The 20,488-nt window shown below is 42.7% G+C and overlaps 1 protein-coding gene across 1 annotated transcript; it reads left to right on the top strand.

Moving 5' to 3' along the window:
- Positions 1–1,079: 1,079 nt before the first annotated feature.
- On the top strand, positions 1,080–1,793 carry LOC133888275 (protein EGG APPARATUS-1-like). Its single transcript, XM_062328458.1, has one exon. The coding sequence runs from the start codon at positions 1,263–1,265 to the stop codon at positions 1,488–1,490; it is 228 nt and encodes a 75-aa protein (XP_062184442.1). The 5' UTR covers positions 1,080–1,262; the 3' UTR covers positions 1,491–1,793.
- Positions 1,794–20,488: the final 18,695 nt, after the last annotated feature.

Below are 20,488 nucleotides of genomic sequence, written 5' to 3'. Positions count from 1 at the left end.
ATCGCTTTGGGACTAGAATACAGTAGACGTTTTGGGACTTGGGCCCGACCACAATGACTGATCAAAGGAGTCTGGGCCAAGTCATCATCGTACGGACTGCCGATGGACATGAACCAAACGCGTGTAATGGAATGACTTACCGTCCGTAATTAAATTATGTTACAAAACAATAAACTAAACACCCCCTTAAGTAAGTATCTAGTACTATCTGCTTTGTGTCAGGGTACTCGTTTGTCCAGTTGTCGAGCACATCAAAGTATGTTAATCTGTTCAAGAACCTTGTGCTTACTAGATTTATTACACTTATATATACTTTTTTGCGGTGATTCAGCCGCCTATTCTTTATATATTTGACTGATTAGCTGAAATGCCTGTGCGTTAATATGATTTTTTTTAAACAAAGCGTGCCTATTGTTTCAAACAGAAGTTCAAAAAACAAATTTATTAACAGAATGCCATGCAAGCAGGCCTTTCTGGCAAAAGAATACATGAAGGCAAATTGTTAAGGATTACGAATGCTTTAGGGGAAAGAGAACACATTCAATTCAATATATGAAGACTAATTTGTTAGAGCAAATTACGACAATTAATCATTCATGCAGATTACAAGGTAGTACGACATCAGTAATTTTGAGAAGAAATAGAGTGCAAGAAGAACGTATAAGCATCATCATAAGGCAACGTCTATGTACGTACAGCCTATACATAAAGAGTTACATCAGCTGTCTTCACTCACTGGATAGTGAACATAAACTCACTCCAGTCAACAGCCATGACCACTACTATCGATCTCGCCGGAGAAAAAATGCCTTCTAACACAGAATTGTCTTTCCATTGCTGCACGATAACGCGTGGTCTGGAGCTATCCTGGCTAACATGTCGTGCGGGTGTGCCGGGCTAATTTGTTGTACGAGAGGAATCATTTCTTTTGTTTTTTTTAGAGGAATCATTTGTTTTGCTTAGTAGTGAAGTATTGCTGTAGTACATCGTTGTCGTTCCTTTTGGGGCTTGTCAATCGCTTTGGGACTAGAATAGTGTGGACGCTGTCAAAGGAGCCTGGGCCGAGTCATCATCGTACGGACTGCCGATGGACATGAACCATGGTGCGCTCACTCTCTTCGTGACCACATGCCCTCCTCTACATAAACAGACCCAAGCTAGCTCTTCCCTCTCGCTAACAACACTTGTCCCAGTGACCGAGTCGTCCTTCTTCTTAAACCTTGTTGCAGGCAAAGCTGGCTGAGCTCCACCAGAAGCTAGCCATGGTAAGCGTGGTGACCGCAGGGCTCACCCTCGTCGGGGGCGCCATTGGGGCCTACTTCTTCTGGCCCGCGGCGGCTGGGGTGGCCGCGGCGGGCGCCGCCATGAAGGCGCCCGGAGCAGCCGGATTTCTCATCTCCCGTGCGGCGTTCCTGGCGAACCCACAGTTATATTTCCAGATCCTCCGCAACGCCGGCGCCGCGGCAGCTGCCGCAGCTTTCGCGCTGTAGCGAGTACGTACGTCTGCATGAGTGTCGTTCCTGTGTTCGCCGCGTTGCATACAACGCTAATAATGGATCTATCAATATTATCTAGTTTTTGAGAGTGTTTAAGAAGTGTGGATCTAAGTAATGTAACTATCTAGTACTATCTGTTTAGTGTCACGGTACTCGTGTTTGTCCTGTTGTTGAGTACATCTAAGTATGCTAATTAATCTGTTCAAGAACCTTCTGCTTACTAGATTAGTGTTACACCTATGCTTGTTTGCCATGATTCAGCCACCAATTCTTTATATATTTGAGTGACTAGCTGAATTGCCTCTGCGTTAATATGAAAGTTTTTATACACAACGTGCCTATGGTTTCAAACAGAAGTTCTGAAAAATAAATTTATTAACAGAGTTTACCATGCAAGCAGGCGTTCCTGGCAAAAGAACATATGAGGGCAAGTTGTTAAGGATTACGAACGCTTTAGGGGAAATAGAACATTCAATTCAATATATGAAGACTGATTTGTTAGAGCAAATTACGCCAATTAATCATTCATGCAGATTGCAAGGTAGTACGACATCGGTAATTTTGAGAAGAAATAGAGTAAAAGAAGAATGTATATTGACTGTTGTTTGTTATACACAAACTTTGGTGACAATGATCTATTGACTGTTGTGTTTGTTTGTTGTACTCAAACTTTGGTTCCTGTGCTGCTCCTGGATGGTTCTTTGGTAGGAAATGCAAATCTGCACTTGCTTTCATCTGACCTATTGTCAACAGTTCAACACCACTCTTTTGCACTTTGAGGTTAATTCCAAAATACATTTGTCTTATTAAATATGTCTTGTCATTTATCTTATCATATACTTATGTAGATTGTAGTCATGTCACCTGTGATTTAATTAAATTTATCATATGAGATGCATATTTTGTGGGTTACAGTTTGGTGTTTTCGTTAAGAATTATCAATTCCCGATTGAAATCAATATATTACTGATCCGACAATGTTGTTTTCAATTTTCCAATACAGTCGATGCCATATTCATTTTCGGTATTATCGCTTCCAATTTTGTTTCTAAGAACAATATGAAACTAAAAATGATTTTAATATTTTCTCATCGTTTCAGACCTTTTTAACCCCTAAATAGACCCCATCAAGCTCTTCCCCAACATGCGTCGGTGCCTTGGAAATTAAGCATAGGCAGTAGTAAGGTCTAAACTGCTCCCACGGAAAACAATTCATCACTTAGTAACGTTAACAAAATTGATGCATATATTGTACAAAATTGATGCATATATTAGTAGACGAAGTTGCGGGCAGATTGGATACAATATATGCATCCATAACTAACTCGAATCACATAGGAATCAATAATATCGAGAGTTGTGTTCCTGACATTATTGAATGTCTTAATAAACTGCCGAAGAGTTTTACTGCTCTCCTGGCGAAGACGGTGCATATCATCTTCTTTCGCGGGATGCTCATAAGGTCCCTAGAAGTTGGCCAAGAAAAGGTCACACCAGTGTTCTCACTAGTAGACTGGTTCTACTGGCAAATGGGTCAACCATGAATGGGAGGACCCTTCAAGCGTGGTAGGGATGTAATTTTCCATCACTTTCTCATTCCGTCCAATCGCTTGAATAGTTGTTGCATAGATCTGGTGGAATTCTAATGGATTAGAGCTTCCATCGTACTTCTCTAATGTGCCAGGTCAGAATCTATCTAGCCAGCATACTATTAGGAGATTGGGTGTGAAAGCCCAACACCCTATAACCATCACGGTGCTTATTCGATAGTCGTATTGGCTTAATTCCCAGAACTTGGCCTAGCCCTTCTGGGAGATCTATCTTGATGTTCCACTATGTTGTGATGTTCGTCAATGTCGTGGTGTAGATCTTGCATAGGGTGATCTTTGGGAGGCATTGTACGGCATGCACGACAGTCATGGGCATGCATCCTTTCATAGGCTTGTCTAGCCTCTCTCCATCGACCTAGGGAAACTTGGTTGTAACTATTTCGGCATGAGTTACTCACCCGAGTGGTAGATCTCGTCAAGCTGGAGGCTTCTGCCCAGTGCTGTGCATAGGTGATAATCCCATCAACATCCTTCAGCCACTGTGCCCATTTGCAGTATTCAACATCCCTTGAGGCAGATTGGAGAGTAGGGTTTTTGCCCCTTGCAAGTATTGGGCAATATAGGAAATAAACTGGCCTCCGTTACCTTGTTGGTCCAATGAGCCAAAAATCATTCAACCATGTGGCATTTGGCGATTCCCATGATGTTTGTGCTCATGTAGAACATATGCTATTGTGGAGTGTCTTGATGGAATCCACTCTTGCCATGCCCCGTCATCACTGTTATTTGTAACGGGGCTCTCATGGCTAGGATTAACCACCGCCAGGTCCTCCTGCTGATCAGTAGAGTGTGCATCGACCCCATAGTCTTGCATGTCTTCTCCGTCTGTAGATGCTTCAAAATCCAAGAAGCGAGGTTCATCCTCCGGAATCTTCTTCTTTATTTGGCAACTATTCGGTGGAAAAAACCACCGGAAACTGAGGCCGTAGCCATAGTTGGGTTTTCCGATCTACTAGCTGTATGATCACGTGAGTAATTTATCTTGATCTTCGAGCTCCAGGGTTTGATGGCTGAAATTTGTCATCAAAGATCGACGAACCTCTATCAACTCATCAGACTTCACATATATAAATGAGAAGATCAAAGTGCCATAAATATCACTCAAAATGTCATTCCTTCCCTCTTTCCCTCGATTGTTTGATGGGGAAGATAGACTTGCTAGCATGCAGTCAAAGTCGAGGAAGCGTGTAATCCCCTGCTTTAGGTAATTAGAAAAACTTTTCTTTCCCTGTTAAGGTAAAATTCTAAGAAATCAAATAGATTATCTTACTGTCAAGCATTGCTTAAAGAACAACCTCACCTGACTTGTGCCCGTGTTTACTCAGAACAAGATTAAAGGACATCAAGTAGTATATAATCTGTATTTTATCTTAACTTGATGAAGATCTACCGAGTAAGAAATTATCTTGACTTTGAGTTTCACAGGATGATTATAAAAAAAAATGTTCAATGAAGCAAAGACCTCAGATAGTCATACAAGATAAATTATTCTAGAAAATTCATAAAATAGAACTGATCCTGGTTTTGAATTTTTCTTAAAAACTAGATCCTCGACATCAAGGTTTTGACCCCGAACCTTTTGGTTGTGGTAGTGGTGGAGTGCCTGTTGAAATTTTGTTGACCTTATCAAGACCTGATCCCTCATTTCCTCAAGGAAATCGATATTGTTCACTCGTCGTAGAGTCTAACTTTGTTTCGTAACAGCTTCCACTCGTGGAGATCCAATATTTAGTTCACAAGGAAGCATCGCCTTTGCTCCATAACTAGAAAGAAACAAGTCTCAATAGTCGCCCGACTGGCAGTGGTTTGAACGGAATAGCACCAAAGAAAGTTCTTGGACACAAACCCTATTGGCCAACATAAACCATGCCTAAAGGCCTTTTCGACTGGAGTTCGGAAGGAAACATAAGCTCCATAAATCCCTCCATGGATTTCATCAAGTAATCTCTTACCCTACGTCTGAGAGATGCACTTCATCAAGACTCTGTTGGCTCCTCTTCGATGGAGGATACCATCGGCTGGAGTACACATTCTAGCTTTTCGAGCAATTCTTTCTGATTTAGCATCATCATCAGGTACAGCTCGATTCGCATTCATGGATGGTATCCATCCACATTTCTTCATACTCGAGTGGTGCAATGATGCTTTGTGTTACCCCAAGCGAGATGGCAGTTCTTTATGACATCTCGGGTGAAATATTGACTCTTTGAGGTACCTCGAGTGCTATGTCCTTATTAGGGACAACCACTCCCTCCACTGCCTTGACTCTTTGTGATACAAACAGCATCGAGAGTTTTTATACAAAACCCCCCAAAGGTGCTAGAGATTGTGAGGAAGCTAGCCTTACCAGTCTATCGGCTAGAAAATTATCCCTTCTCGGGATGTATTGTACTTCTAATCCGATGAAATGCCGCTCAAGCTTCCTGACCTCTAAACGGTATGCGACCATGGTTAGGTCAAAAGATTTATATTCCTTTTCGACCTGATTCATGACTAAGTATGAACCTCTCTTCACAAGAAGTCATCGAATTCCGAGCGAAATAGCTACTCAGAGACTAGCTAGGAATCCTTCACATTCTGCCATGTTGTTCATGGAAGGAAAATCAATCTAAAGGGCATATATCAAGGTTTTCCCTATTGGAAATATTAGAGTTACCTTAGCCGTTGAACCATGAAGTGTCAATGAGCCTTCAAAATACATTGTCCACATTTTTCGGACTTCATGCTCGTGTTCACTATTAGACACAGGGTTTAACCATTCGATCCACAAAGTCAACTTGTACTTGGGGTTTAATAGCTGTTCGGGAAACAAAATGGATGTCGAACTCCCTATGTTCTACTGACCGCGTGGCCATTCGCCCGATTGCTTCTCGATTATGGAGAATGTCTCCTAGCCATGAACTTGGCTAGAGTTGGCTGACCGAAAATAACATTGTATGCCATCTCAAAATATGCCACGTCAAACATAATCTTTTATGTTCGAAACTTCTTAGGCGTCCCAAAAATGATCGGGAGGGAGACTCGGAGGCTGAAGAGCCTGGGATTATAATGTGAAAAGCATGCTTCACAGGCTCAATCTTGGTTCTAGGTACCTGCATAGCATCCAATGTACCAAGAAACAAGATATTCAAAGAACTTGCACCATCGACAAGAACTCGATTTACCTTACAGTTGTTGATGATAGCCTTGACCCTGATCAAGTAACGATCAGGGTGGTTGATTGAGTCAAAACAATTGTTCTTTCAAACTTGATTGGGACGTTAGACCACCTGAGGACCTTTGGCACCAAAGGAGTTGTGGCACAAATCTTCTACTTGATACACTTGTACTGTCACTTTGACTTGTAGGTGGCAGATCCCCTAAACATGTGGTTGATGGTATGCTCACCACTCTAAAATAGCATATTATCATCCTCGTCATCTTCTTCATGCTGTTGGGGTTTAGAGTCAGAAGGCCTACTTGAGAATTTTGTTTCGAAGTTCTTTTCTACCTATTTAACCATCATACATTAAGTAGCCAAGTCATGTGTATCTAATTTGTGAATAGGACACCACTTTTTTGTGACCTTCTCCAATGAGGGTTTCTTACCCTTGTCGGGAAAACGACGAGACTTGAAGTCCTTATCTCAAATCATAGCCATAATGTTTGGCGCCTCAATCTTCTTCTTCTTCCTAGCATTATCGACTTTCTTCTTAAGCTCGTGCTTGTCAGTCGATTTGGAGGTCTCGCTCTCCAGGCTAGGCTAAGGCATCCTTCCCCCCTTATCAAGGTAACGGCTCTATTCTACTGCTTCTACTACTACAGCATAGCAGTCAGCCATATCCAATAGTTCCTTAACACTTTGAGGCGGACACATGGCCATATCTTTAGTTAGCCTCCTATTCCGCACTCCTTGTCGGAAAGCTCAAATTATAGAAGAGTCAGTGATTTCATGAATTATATTCTTGATGTTACTGAACCTCTTGATGAATTGCCATAGAGTCTCATCATTCTCCCTTGGAGAAGGCAATGCAAGTCATCTTTCTTCCCAGGACGATCATAGGTCCCCTAGAAATTGGCTAGAAAAAGGTCACACTAGTGTTCCCAAGAGTAGATCGATTATGCTGGCAAATTGATCACCATGAATGAGCAAACCCTTCAAGTGCCATGGAGAGGTAATGGGCCACAAGCTTCTCATCTTCTGCGACTGCTTGGATAGCTGTTGTATAGATCTGGAGGAATTATAATGGATTAGAACTTCTATAGTTCTTCACCAATGTGCTGAGTCGGAATCTATCTAGCCAGCGTACTTCTCAGAGATCTAGTGCCAAAGCTCGACAGCCGGTAATCACTGCAGTGCCTCTCCGGTAGTTGGAGTCATAGCCTTGACCCTCAGGAATCACATTATTAGCATGATTCCCGGAACTTAGTTAGGTCCTTCTGGGAAACCTATCTCGGTTTTTGACTCTATCGTGACTTTCAATGATGTTGTAACATAGATCTCGATCAGACGGTCTCTGGAAGGTATCGCATGATGTACTTTTCGGTCTTGGGAGCACACCCTTTCGTAAGCTAGTTTAGCTTCTCTCTCCTCCGAGTTGGAGAAACTGGGTTGGAGCCATTTAATAGTGTGCTACCGGTCTGAGTGGTAGATCTTGTCGATCATGAGGCTTCTGCCCGTTGCTATGCATCAGTGATAATCCCAGCAATGTCTTCCAACCACCGCACCCCTTCTAGAGTATTTAACCCTCCTTGAGGCAGATTGGAGAGTATAGCCCTCACGTCTTGCAGGTACCGAGCAGCACCATCATCACTTTTATTTGCAATGGGGCTCTTAGCTCAGGACTAACATCTGCATGGTCTCCCTGATGATCAATAGAGAGTGCATTGACACCATAATCTTCCATGTCTTCTTGGTCTGTAGATACATCGGATTTCGATAAGCGAGGTTCATCCTCTAGAATCTCCTTCCAGATATTGGTGACTACTCGGTAGCAAGAGTTACCGAATGTTGAGACCATAGATGCAGTTGGGCTTTTTGACCTACTAGAGATATAATCACATACGTAAGTGATCATCTTGACCATCGAACCCTGAGGCTTGATGGTCAAAATTTGCCATTAGAGATCGAGGAACCTCCATCAATTCGTCGGGCTTCACGTAGATGTCAGGTCTGAAGTCATCGTAAAACCTGTCATCGGAGTTGTCCATTACTAGGGACTTGATGCCCTTAGTTTATAAAACATGTCTTGTCGTAGCTCCACATACTTGGTCATCAAATGTGCATATCGAAAAGGAGGATACAAGATTTTATATGGATTTAGGCCTCACTTCGGATAATAGCCCTACATCCTATTCCACCTTGATTATTCTCAGAAAAATACAATTACAAAGGGGATGTGTCTATATCTAATCCAAAGGATCTCGGCGAGTTCTCTCGCATTTTAAATCCTGAATCCCTTGTCAGATGTATCTAATCATGGCATGAGTCTATTGTAGATCTCAAAATATTGTTTCTACTCCTATCCAATCTCAATAGGTTGTTTCTACTCCTATCTAAATAGGCTTGCTTTATATTGCTTGTCTGACATAGAGTATTCAACATCCCTTGAGGCGGATTAGAGAGTAGGGTTTTTTGTGCCTTGCAAGTATAGGTACTACCAGAATTAAACTGGCCTTTGTTACCTTGATGGCCCAATGAGCCGAAAAATCATTCGGCCAGGCGACGGTTTGCAATTCCTGCGACGTTCTTGCTCATCTCGAACGTATGCTGGCGTGGGGTGTCTTGGTGGACTTGACTCTTCCTGTCATGCCCCGTCATCACTATTACTTGCGATATTAACCGCCTCTAGGTCCTCCTGGTGATCAGTAGAGAGCGTATTGACACTGTAGTCTTGCATGTCTCCTTCATCTATAGATGCGTCGAAATCTGAGAAGCGAGGTTCATCATCCAAAAACTCCGTCTCTATTTTGGTGACTACTCAGTGGCAAAAGCCACCAGATACTGAGGCCACCATTGTAGTCAGGTTTTCTGATTTACCAGCCGTATGATCACGTGAGTAATCATCTTGACCTTCAAGCTCTAGGGATCAATGGCCAAAATTCGCCATCACATATCGAGGAACCTCCGTCAACTTATCAGGCTTCAAGTAGATGTCGGGTCTGAAGTTTTTGTAGAACCCGTCATCAGAGTAGCCCATTGCTGGAAACTTGATGTGCTTAGTTGATGAAGTATGTCTGTCGTATTCTTATGGACGGTGCCACCTGTTGATAATTATTAAAGTTAAGTATGCAAATACTTATTTAAAGTAGGGATACCTATTCACCAACGGTGTATATCGAAGAGGAGGACACAAGATTTTATACAGATTCAGGCCTTCTTTAGGATAATAGTCCTACGTCATGTGCTCACTTGATTAATCTTAGGAGAAGATAATTACAACAGGGTGTGTTTAGATCTACTCCTATGAATCTCAGCGAGTTCTCTCGTGTTCTAGATCTTGAAGCTCTTGTCAGTTGAATCTGATCGTGGCTTGAATCCACTATTGATCTCAATGGGTAGTTTCTGCTTCTATCTGACCTCCACATTTGATGTACCCTCTCCCCTGTTATATAGTCAGGTCAGACAAATGTATCATACTCGGAGTCTCTGAGCATAACCTTCCTAAATTGCATTCCTTCCGAATATCTAGATGACTCATTCCTAATCCCGGGATGGTTTCCGTATAGGACAAGAAAATTCCCACACATGCTTTATTTACCTCATAGCGGTTATCAAATCTATCGTATTGGATGAAAGACACGTATATGGAGGTTATCCCATCCATAGGATGTATCATAATTCTAGTAATCCCTAATTATTAATTGTCAATTCCTCATTAGGACGGTTCACTCTTAATAATTTGTAGAAGGACCGTATGTCATGCCACCACAGCCGAGAGCCCTCTATATTGTTTGAAGCTTATACTAATTATTTAGATACTGAAGACTTAGAATGAGAAAACTTGTAATAAAAAAGTTGTAGGTCTTATCAAAATCTATAATTTTTATATAATAATCATCTCCATCCAATTTTATATGGAAAAATTATGATTTTTCAAAGCGAGAAGAAATGTTGTCACGCCACTAGGACTGGCATGACAAGATAATGATTGAATGACGTGACAAAACTGCCACGTATGACCCTCGCTGACAGACCTTTACGGCATGCTCCAAACACCCTGCCACACCATTGCATGGAAAATGTAGTCTAGGACGGATTAGTAATGAAATATTAGTTTAAAAAAGTTAAAAAAATCTAATGTAGTGGGCGAGAGACCATCTTCCTAGTGCACACTGCCATCGCACCTTCTAGGAAGCTTCCTCACACTTCTTTTCCTCTCCTTGACCACCAGTCTTTGTGGCTTAGTGCTAAATATATGTTTTTTCATACAGTGCTAATCCTCGTGTGCCCAAACAAAGCCTCGAGAAGTGCTAACACAAACAAACTGGTACATGCATGAAGCACACAGCAATTACTCCTTTTCAGTATAAAAAAATAATTACTTTTTTTCTGCATATATTTTGCCGCAGTTTCTAGGTGAATGTGAAAAGACAAAATGTGTCAGTGTGGTTTTGTACCTTAGCAGTGTATCTATGTGTCATTCTTCATTGTGCTCCCTCTAATAGAGAATGCTAGTCGTTTAAGACATCGACATAGTATACAAGATAATATTATAACTATCAATTTTTATAAAACTATGATATTTCAAATAAAAATAATTTCATGTTATGAAAGTATTTTATATTATAATCTTAGTTTGTCAATCTATGTATTTCTTTATATATTGATAGTCATAACGACTTACATTTTTTATACCTTACCTTGTCAATGTCCTTTTCCTTTTTATTTGTTTTGCTTTGTATGGTGAAGTAGTAATACTGCAATACATCACATCGTTTCGTTTCTCTTCAGCCTAGTACTTATTTTGGAGTGGAAAAGATTCTGAAAAATCCCTTTCGGACTTCAGATCTACCGCAACCAAGGAGACTGGGCCGAGTCTTCGTACCGTCTCGCTGAATTCTTTTCCACCTCTACGAAAAAAGACATATGCCACCTCTTTGGCCTGCTGTTTGTTTTCTTTGCTACGCACTTAAAGCTTCATATATTAGCTTACAATAAGCTACCCAATTGGCCAGTTATACTTTTTGATGCAACAGCTGAAGGTGACATCTACACCACCTACCCGGAATACATGTTATTGTCAGACAATGTGAGTGGAGTACTCCTTTTCTCCTTTTCTTTTGTTAAAGTTCCACCTTTCCTTTTGATTACTATACTGGAGTAATTCAATGAATGTTACCTTTCCTTTTCCGTCGAGGGAGTAGCACTCATGAAAAAAGATTCAACGAAAAATCAATCACCGATTAAATTAAGGAGACTGCACTTTGCCGAGTCTTCGTACGGATTCGAGAGCCGAATGCTTTCTTTACCAGCGTTCAGCCGTTCACTCACTCATCGTCGCCACATGCCCAACTTCTCTACATGCAGAAACAAACACCAGATATGGTAACATTTTTCTAGATTAGATGGTACAACAAGTCTAGATTAGATGGTAAACTAATGTTGTGTAGCGAAGAGATGCATGCATCTTCTTGCAACCAGTGCCTTCTAAAAAATAATCCTATGAGACTCGATATCACGTATTTGAGTGCTATATTCAATTCACGGTATAACTGATAATACAAAGTGATGAATAAATTAGAAGAAGTCATGGTGAGAAAAATAAAGGAGGAATGGAATGCCACGTGTCAAATCATGAATTAGATCTTGTCCTCAAATATGAGAGGCCATGTGCCATAGGATTAATTTACTTGCCATCGCACCCGTCTCTCGGTCCTGAAAGTAGGAAGCTTCTTAGTACTTTCGTTTCTTAGTGAGTTCCTAGTTGAGTGACATCTTTTAAGTTTTGGTAAATAAATTTTACACACTACTACAAAAGCTATTTTCTAAGACACATAGACGAACCCACTAGTACAGAACGATAATGTACAGGTGGGTGGAAACACCTTTTTACAGGCGTTTGGCGCACCTGCCTGCGACAGAAGGCCTGTGGAAATCGATTTCCACAGGCGGTTCCTAATGTCAACCGCCTGTGGAAATCGATTTCCACAGGCGGTTCCTAATATGGACCGCCTGTGAAAATAGATTTCCACAGGCGGTTGTCTTAATAAACCGCCTGTGGAAATAATTTTCCACAGGCGGTTCTTTATGTCAACCGCCTGTGGAAATCAATTTCCACAAGCGGTCCACATTAGCTGCCGCCTTAGATATAAAGATTTCCACAGGCGGTTCCGTATGAGAACCACCTGTGGTATGTATTTATTTCAAAAAAATAATTAGAATATATTTTATTCCATCCAGATTTCACACAGTTTCAATAACAATATGAATAGCATCACATATTTTAACATTTAACACAAGTACAACAATATTTACAACATCACAAGCCTATATAGCTAAGAGTCGCTCTCCCAAACACAAAGTCTCGGATGGCTAGCTAATTCGCCTCCGCGATCAAAGAATCTACCGTTCTTGTGGATGACTTCGTGCATAATAAACCGGCACATGTCACGTTGGACGTTTTGGATTTCTTTGTCGGTGAGAGCTTGGTTGGCACATTGGATCATCCTTGCCTGGTTTGGAAACACAACTAAAAGAGTTAAAACACTATTGACAACGGAAACATAACCAAATAAGAATGTGCAGGCGCAATGATGACTTACGTCCTCAGGGTTCGTTGTGTACCTCCCGTTTATCCTAAGAAATTCGCAAACATAGTATCCACAAAGAACGGTATTGAAACCTTGCTTGTGGCACTACAAATAAAAACGCAACGTATTCGTTAGTTCAATAAAACTCTTCGTCATTAATAGTGGGATACAAGAATTAGAAGTTGTGTTATTACCGGAAAATATGTACGGACCGTCATCGCATCCGGCTTGTCCGTATTGTGTATCCCACCTTTCGTTACGTACCACTTTTAGGCCCTATTCGAATGCCAACAAGTAATTGTCAATTCATAAATAATGTATAAGAATTTTAAGTATGGGGGATTTCCTTTACCTCTGTATAACGTCAATGAAATCTTGGTAGGATTTTTGTTGGAAATCGGCAGAGTCAAGGACCATGAGTCTGCTCGACTTCGGCATCAGCATTATACAAATATAGTGATCGCTACATGAATACTTATATTAGATTCTTGATCGATCAACTAAGTTGAACACTTATGTTAGATTCATAACGTATCACACTTACTTAAAGTTGTAGGGAGCGAAGATGCAGTCCTTGTCCTGCATTTCTAACATAGCCCTTCCTATGTAGGTTGACATTTTGAGTCTTTTTGTTTTGGTTGCTTCTTTTATGACCCGTGCTTTATCCTTTTTACTCTTCCCCTTAATCCTAGGGTCATCAGTCCTTATGTTCACGACTATGTTGGGCTGGGAAATTCGTTGCGGATCAATGAATCCGACAGGCCTCTTCAACTTATCCGCATCGTTAAATTGCATCCTACAGAACAAGTCAATAGTCATTAGCTTCTATAGCATATATTGGTACATATATGAACGTAGGGGTAGATTGTTGGCACTTACAGGCACCACACGCTTATGAGATTGACGTCAAATTTGTCAAGGCGGAACAAAGCGTGCATGTCCTTGAAATCCAACATAAGGTAGTTGTCTCCGCTTAGATAAACGATAGCGGGGACAGAAGTAGTGATTATGGAGAGCCCCGCACGACATGCCCTCATGTACCATTCGTGGAATTTCTTCATCTCCAACGGACCTTCCTGGAGTTGAAATGATGGCAGAAATGGCTTGCCATGCTCATATTTTTCGGGAACATCCAGTGTAGGCACGAAATCTATCTGTGAGGTACTTAATGCTTTGACGATCTCTTTCGTGAGATCGCCCTTCGCTGGAGATTCCTGAGTGGATGATGCCTTTGGTTTTGACGAGGACAGAAGCCACCTCTTCATCGGATCAGGTAGATCAATCTTCTCATATGGGGTAATCATTGTAGGAACTCTCCGATGCTCAGGTGATGGATGTGCCGAAGGCGGAGACGCCGGAGTCAGAGACGCTGGAGGCGGAGGTGCCTGAGTTGTAGACGGTGAAGCACGATGCGAAGTTGCCTGCGGCGGAGATACCGGGCGCGGGGGCGATGGTGCCTGAGGCGAAGAGGGTTGGCACGGGGGCTGAGGTGCCTGAGGCGGAGTGGGTTGGCTCTGGGGCTGAGGTGCCTGAGGCGGAGTGGGTTGGCTCTGGGGCAGAGGTGCCTGAGGCGGAGTGGGGCTCTGGGCAGAGGTGCCTGAGGCAGAGATGCTGGGCGCTGGGACAGGCGTGACGCTGGCGATTGTGACTTCTGACAGCTCAATATGATATCCCGTCTGGGCCACAGAATGAAGTTTCTAACAGCCTCATCGAGAATCTCAATACCCTCAGGTGTGCTGATTTCAAGCTTGTACTTCATGAAAATCGGCTGCACCGAGTCCACTTGTACCTTGGCGTAACCGGCCGGAATATCTTGACTGTGAAACACACGGCCTGAAATGGCCTGGCCAGTGGCAGCCTCGACAGTGAAGTCTCCCTTGCCGACCGAAACATAAAGAATGCAAGGGGTAGCCTCTTTGATTTCATCCACTGGATATCTCTGGCTATCGAAATGTGTGGACCTAGCGCTGCTCCGAAATCCTAGGCTGGTTGGTTGCTCTATCAGCATTAATGCCGCCCTTTCCTTCTCTTTTTCATTCCACATCTTCATGAATTCGACCTTAACCTGTTCTTGTATCTGTTCCTCTAGGGTCTTCTTATATCTATTACGTGTCTTGTACTGGCCCGCATCGTTTGGGAACCCATGCTTCCAGCCCACTTTTGATCCGATACCTCGAGTGCGACCCGGGTGTTTCTTGTTCCCCAGGGCCTTGGTAAGCAGGTCATTCTCCCTGTCGGGCTCTAGAGACCCTTCCTTAACAAGCCCTTGGATGGTCTGGGTCACCTCCATAGTCTCGGGGCTATTGAAGGCTAAGTCCCCAAACTCGGTTCGTTGTGATCGAGCGTAGACTCAGTTCCTGCTTCGCTCGTCACAATTTTCTAAAGGGTTGGGTTTCCCAGCCCGGACAACCTCTTCTTCTTGCCTCCTCCACTCAGGAATTTTGGGGGCGTACCCAGATGAGCCCAGGTGATGGTGGTGCTTATTCTTCTTCGCAAGGTGCTTGAACGATTCACCCAGTTTGATGGCATCAGGTGTGGTCTTCTGCCTAACAAACTCTGCCCATTGCTCTGGTGTAATCTTTCCGTATTTATTAAAGGGTACCAGATTCTTCTTCACGAATTCCTTGTTGAGCTCACTCTTCCGCCCTGGAAGCTTTTTCCCATAGTTTTCAATGCATTCTGTTTGGCTGCTTCTTCTGTTCCCTAGGAGAATCGGATGGTTCTCTGCAATGTTGCCCATAGGAACTCCTTCGTCTCATCCGACACCAACCGCCAATCAGTTACAGTGATTGGGACGTACTCCTTGACAAGGAATCCGCAACCGTTGCGGAATTTGGCGCAGGCCTCACGAGGTGCAATAGGCTCCCCTTCAACACTGACCTGTGTTATTGTATAAATGCCGGACGACAACTTGTTTCTGCTACACTCGCCCCTTCTTCGTTTCAGCGTCGGCCCAGAGGGACCCGAAGTTTCGGGCATAGATATAGCGGTGGGTTGTGGCGCAGAATGTTGTGGCGCAGATGATTGACGTGAAGATCTTTGCACCCTCACCCTCTAGAGAGAAAAAAGGAGAGTTGACATCAACAGAAGATATTCCTCCATTTAATAAGTATAAAATGCATTGACTCAACTAAATACCTCTTCAGCGGGATCATACTCGTTGTCACTTTCCCGACATCGGATCTCCCGATCGCACGAAACAGGGCTCGGGCTGTGATACGAGCCCGAGCTTTTGCTGCTGTCGGAGGAGGACGGCTGGTGAGGGCTTGGGTCCCTATCCAACCTCTGTGCCGGGGAGGCCTCTATTGCGAGCGTCCTCTGTGCCGGGGAGGCCTCTATTGTGAGCGTCCTCTGTGCCGGGGAGGCCTCTATTGCAACATCCGACATCCTTCTTACTTCTGGTTTCTTAGAGGTTACTGTCCTCTTCTGCCCCATAGTACTTAATCGACCGCTGGATTATTTTTGCCTAGAAAAAACTAACAAGTATGCTAGTTTAAAAAAAGGGGAATTTAGTAGTAGTGTAAAATGCAAAATAGAGTATCATACAACACAAGAAAAGCATAGAAATTAGAGAGCAGATAATGACAATATTGGATTATTCCACGAGGTTGGTCTCAAATTAGAACATAAATTATCCTAGCTACACTATACATGTGGCAATTCTTGAGATCTTTTTGCTGGATAGGTTTAATGGATGGGTTGGGATGAGCTGGCGGTTGGTTTGAATCATTGAGTTGTACAGTAGATCCAGCACTTATAACCAGTCTTCCAAATCTTGTGGTCCAGTATTTGGCCTGTTCTTTGCTTCCACTTAACTTTTCTAATTAGCTACTTTGTTTCTCATTGAGTAATATGAATGTAGTCCATCCCCATAGTATAGCTTTTATCCTAGTTTATCATTTCTGGGGTAAGGAACACTTATGCTGATATAGAGGCTGCTTATATGTGTCTTATAGAAACTTATGGAGCCTGTGAGGAAAACATCATTCTGTATGGTCAAACAGCAAATTTTTCTAATGATTTTTAACTCCATGTGCGCACATGCAAGTGTGTTTATATTATTCTTCTGTATATCGGATATATCAAGTATAAGTGATTTTTGAAAAAAAATACAAATCTATGCTTCAATAATAGTCATTAATTCATATTGAATCATTTCTGGCATGGAAATCTACTTGATGCTCATATTCATTCCTTTAGTTATGCGTCCTCAAGGCAATATATAGCTTTCATTATGATAAATTAGTTAGTTCAAGGCCTGCATAGTGGGAAATGAACACAAAATAGACACATTTCCACTAAGTATCCTAACTAATTCTTAGACATCAGAGAAATGCCCCTCTTTGAGCATGCAATACATCAAGTACAAATAATCTAAGAAAAATATTTCTTATTGTAAAGAAAAATATTGTGAAGTTCAGAAAAAAAAGAAAGTTTATAGCTATCTCGTACACTGATACTCGTTACCTCCGCTCACATGCAGCTGCATGCAATCAGTTCCTATTTATTAGCATAACTCATATACGATCGAAATGACATATACCACTGAATATTATTACTATACGGTTGTACTACATACGAACACACATCCATATTCATGTATATACCACATCTTCATGATAGTTAGAAAAGAACTCTCCAGCATTTGATTCCTTACTAACAAAGTATTTATTGGTACACTTGAAAGGTACCCCAGAAAATCAAAGCAAGAGTTTGTTAATTGGTTTATACGTGTCGTGTATCCTCGATTGATGTGGCCTCAGATGCTTCAATTCTGAATGACCAAAGCAGCAGCAGCATTTTGTATTCTGTTCTTTCATTACTCTGAATAAGGTCAGATAAATTATAAACATTTATGGACCACCTCTGCAGGTATCAATGGGTGCTCTCTGAAGACTACTGAAAATCTTGAGGTTCTACGAGGCATTCCTGTAGGGAGGTTAATGATAGAGACAGATTCTCCATATTGTGAGATCAGAAATACTCATGCTGGAATCCAGTTTGTAAAATCGGTTTGGGCATCCAAGAAGAAAGAAAAGTATGAGCCAGATTCAACAGTTAAAAATCGCAATGAGCCTTGTTTAGTCAGGTAAGTCAAGACAGCTTTGCATGATTTCCATTAACTCCAAGTTTCCTGATTCAGTTAGTATTTAGACCGGTTCCCGAGTTTCAACTGAGAAATGCACTTCAACACGTGTAGGGATTATTTGTTACTCATGCACCTTGTACCCCATTCTCTTTTTTTTTTTCTAAAGAGGCCAGCCAAAACTTATGCTCTTCTCTGTAAAAACATTAAAGAAGTAAACTTGCCTTTAAATGGAAATTTGGAATTCTCTCTTGATCAATGAAGTTCTGAGCATTGTTAATTAAGGGATATGAAACCTGTTTCATTAGCCTCGTGCTCCGAGATGCAAAAGCAAATTTATTCTTCTTCTTTTTTCTTTTTTTTGCTGCTTCCTTGTAATTCTCAAAGCATTTCATTGTCATGACTATCCAACTGTCGTTGGACTGCAAGTTGAATTCATCAGCCTTGTCTTTTATCCATATTTATGTATGGACATCACTTTTGCCTCTGAAAAATTCTTGTAACTAGACAATTATCAATTTCAGGCAAGTCCTTGAGGTAGTGGCTGGATGTAAAGGAATCACCGACATAGAAGGTTTAAGTAAAACTATCTACCACAACACATGCAGGTAAACTAACTGTGTCTCATGCTGAGATGATCTCACTGGATGTCACTAAAAAGAAATAAGCCTTGCCCCATCACACGGCCGGCCGGAGAACCGACTACGACGGCTCGGCCGGGAGGGGGATATGGAGCTACTCACCGGCGGCGCTGCACCACGGCACGATGGCCCGCATCACAGAGAAGAGAGGGGGGGGGGGCATCACACAGCCGGCCGGAGAACCGACTACGACGGCTCGACCGGGAGGGGGATATGGACCTACTCACCGGCGGCGGCGGCTCCTCCTCGGCGTTGTCGACCTCGGCGGCGGCGGCTCCTCCTCGGCATGGTCACACTCAGCGGAAAGGGAGAGCGCGGGAATGGCCGATGGTTTGTGAAAGCACTAGGGTTTTCGGGGCAACACGTGGTTATATAAATAGAAACGATTTCCACAGGCGGTTGACTTAAGGAACCGCCTGTGGAAATGGATTTCCACAGGCGGTTCATTAGGTGAACCGCCTGTGGAAATACATTTCCACAGGCGGTTCTTTAAGTCAACCGCCTGTGGAAACCTGTGAAATGTTTTTTTGCTTGTTTAGGAAATACTATTCTATTACATATTAAAGCATCTTAAATATTCTATTGCATATTAAAGCATCTTAAATATTCTATTACATATTAAAGCATCTTAAATGCATACAAATCCTTAATACAAATTAAAGCTTATCGTAATTGTATACAAATTTCAGGGTTCTATCACATTGGAAAATAATTCGCATAACATCGTACTATTTGCCTTGAACTGTTTTCCCTATACCATCCAGACGCATGTACGGCATCACAGATCTATCGAGGGTTGTTTCTACAAGTTTGATCTTTTCTGGATCTCCAAAAGGCGGCACGTCGTCGAACTGATTGTATTCTTTCGCATCCTCCACATTCTCAACTCCGACATGGCGTACCACTTTTTGGAGATCCATAAAAGATTAAACTTGTAGAAGCAACCCTAGATAGATCTGTGATGCCCTACATGCACCTTGATGGTGTAGGAAAAACAGTTCAAGACAAATAGTGCGATGTTATGTAACTTATGAAAACTTTACTGTTTCTGAAAATTTCATTGTGGGACTCCTTTGACCAAACAAGTTGATGTTTTGCGTTATTCTATTCGAAATGTATCCACAGTCAAGGACTTTGTATGCAATATGTAAGATTATGCTTTAATTTATTTCAAGGGCATGTATGGAGTAAATAATATGCTTTAGGGCATGTATTAACATGTTGGTGTTTTGCCAAAAAAAATAAAAAATTATTTTCACAGGCGGTTGCTTACGTCAACCGCCTGTGGAAATTAATTCTATATAAATTACTCGCCGAGGCCCCTGAAATCGTATCTCTTTGACGAAATTTGCCCGTGCGTCGTCAGGCTGCCCTCTTCCCTCTCCGCGCTCCTCCGCGACTCCGGCCACGTGCTCTCCTCGACTCCAGCTGACTTCGCTGTCTCCCCGATGCCGCCACCCCCCCCCCCCGCTGCCGCTCTCCTCATCTGCGATGAAGAGGCGCCTCCCCGCGACGCCACCGCCCCCGACGAGGAGGTTCCACCTGTGACGCCTCGTTGCGCTCCTCCCGACTTCGGCCACCTCCTCCCCGGCTCACGCTCCCTCCTGACTCCGGCCACCTCCTCTCCGGCACGCGCTCCTCCCGACTCCGGCCGCATCCCCCCCCCCCCCCCACGACGACGACCGCCACCGAAGCCATACGTGGTGAGTAGCTCCATCCCCCTCCCTGCCGAGCCGTCGTAGCCGGTGCTCTGGCTGGCCGTGTGATGCCCTTCTTCTCTTTGTGATGCCGGCCATCGTGTCGTTGTGATGCCAGGAGAGTAGGGTTGTAATGCCGGCCATCGTGATGAAGCAAATAGATTAAGAAGCTTTGTAAATTCAGTTGTGCATGCCATATGTTCGATGAAATGCCACATGCAAAACA

The sequence above is a fragment of the Phragmites australis genome, chromosome 1 (genome assembly GCF_958298935.1).
Source record: "Phragmites australis chromosome 1, lpPhrAust1.1, whole genome shotgun sequence".
Classification (NCBI taxonomy): Eukaryota; Viridiplantae; Streptophyta; class Magnoliopsida; order Poales; family Poaceae; genus Phragmites; species Phragmites australis.
Note: the sequence above shows the minus strand (reverse complement) of the source record. Positions and strands in the feature narration are given on the sequence as shown.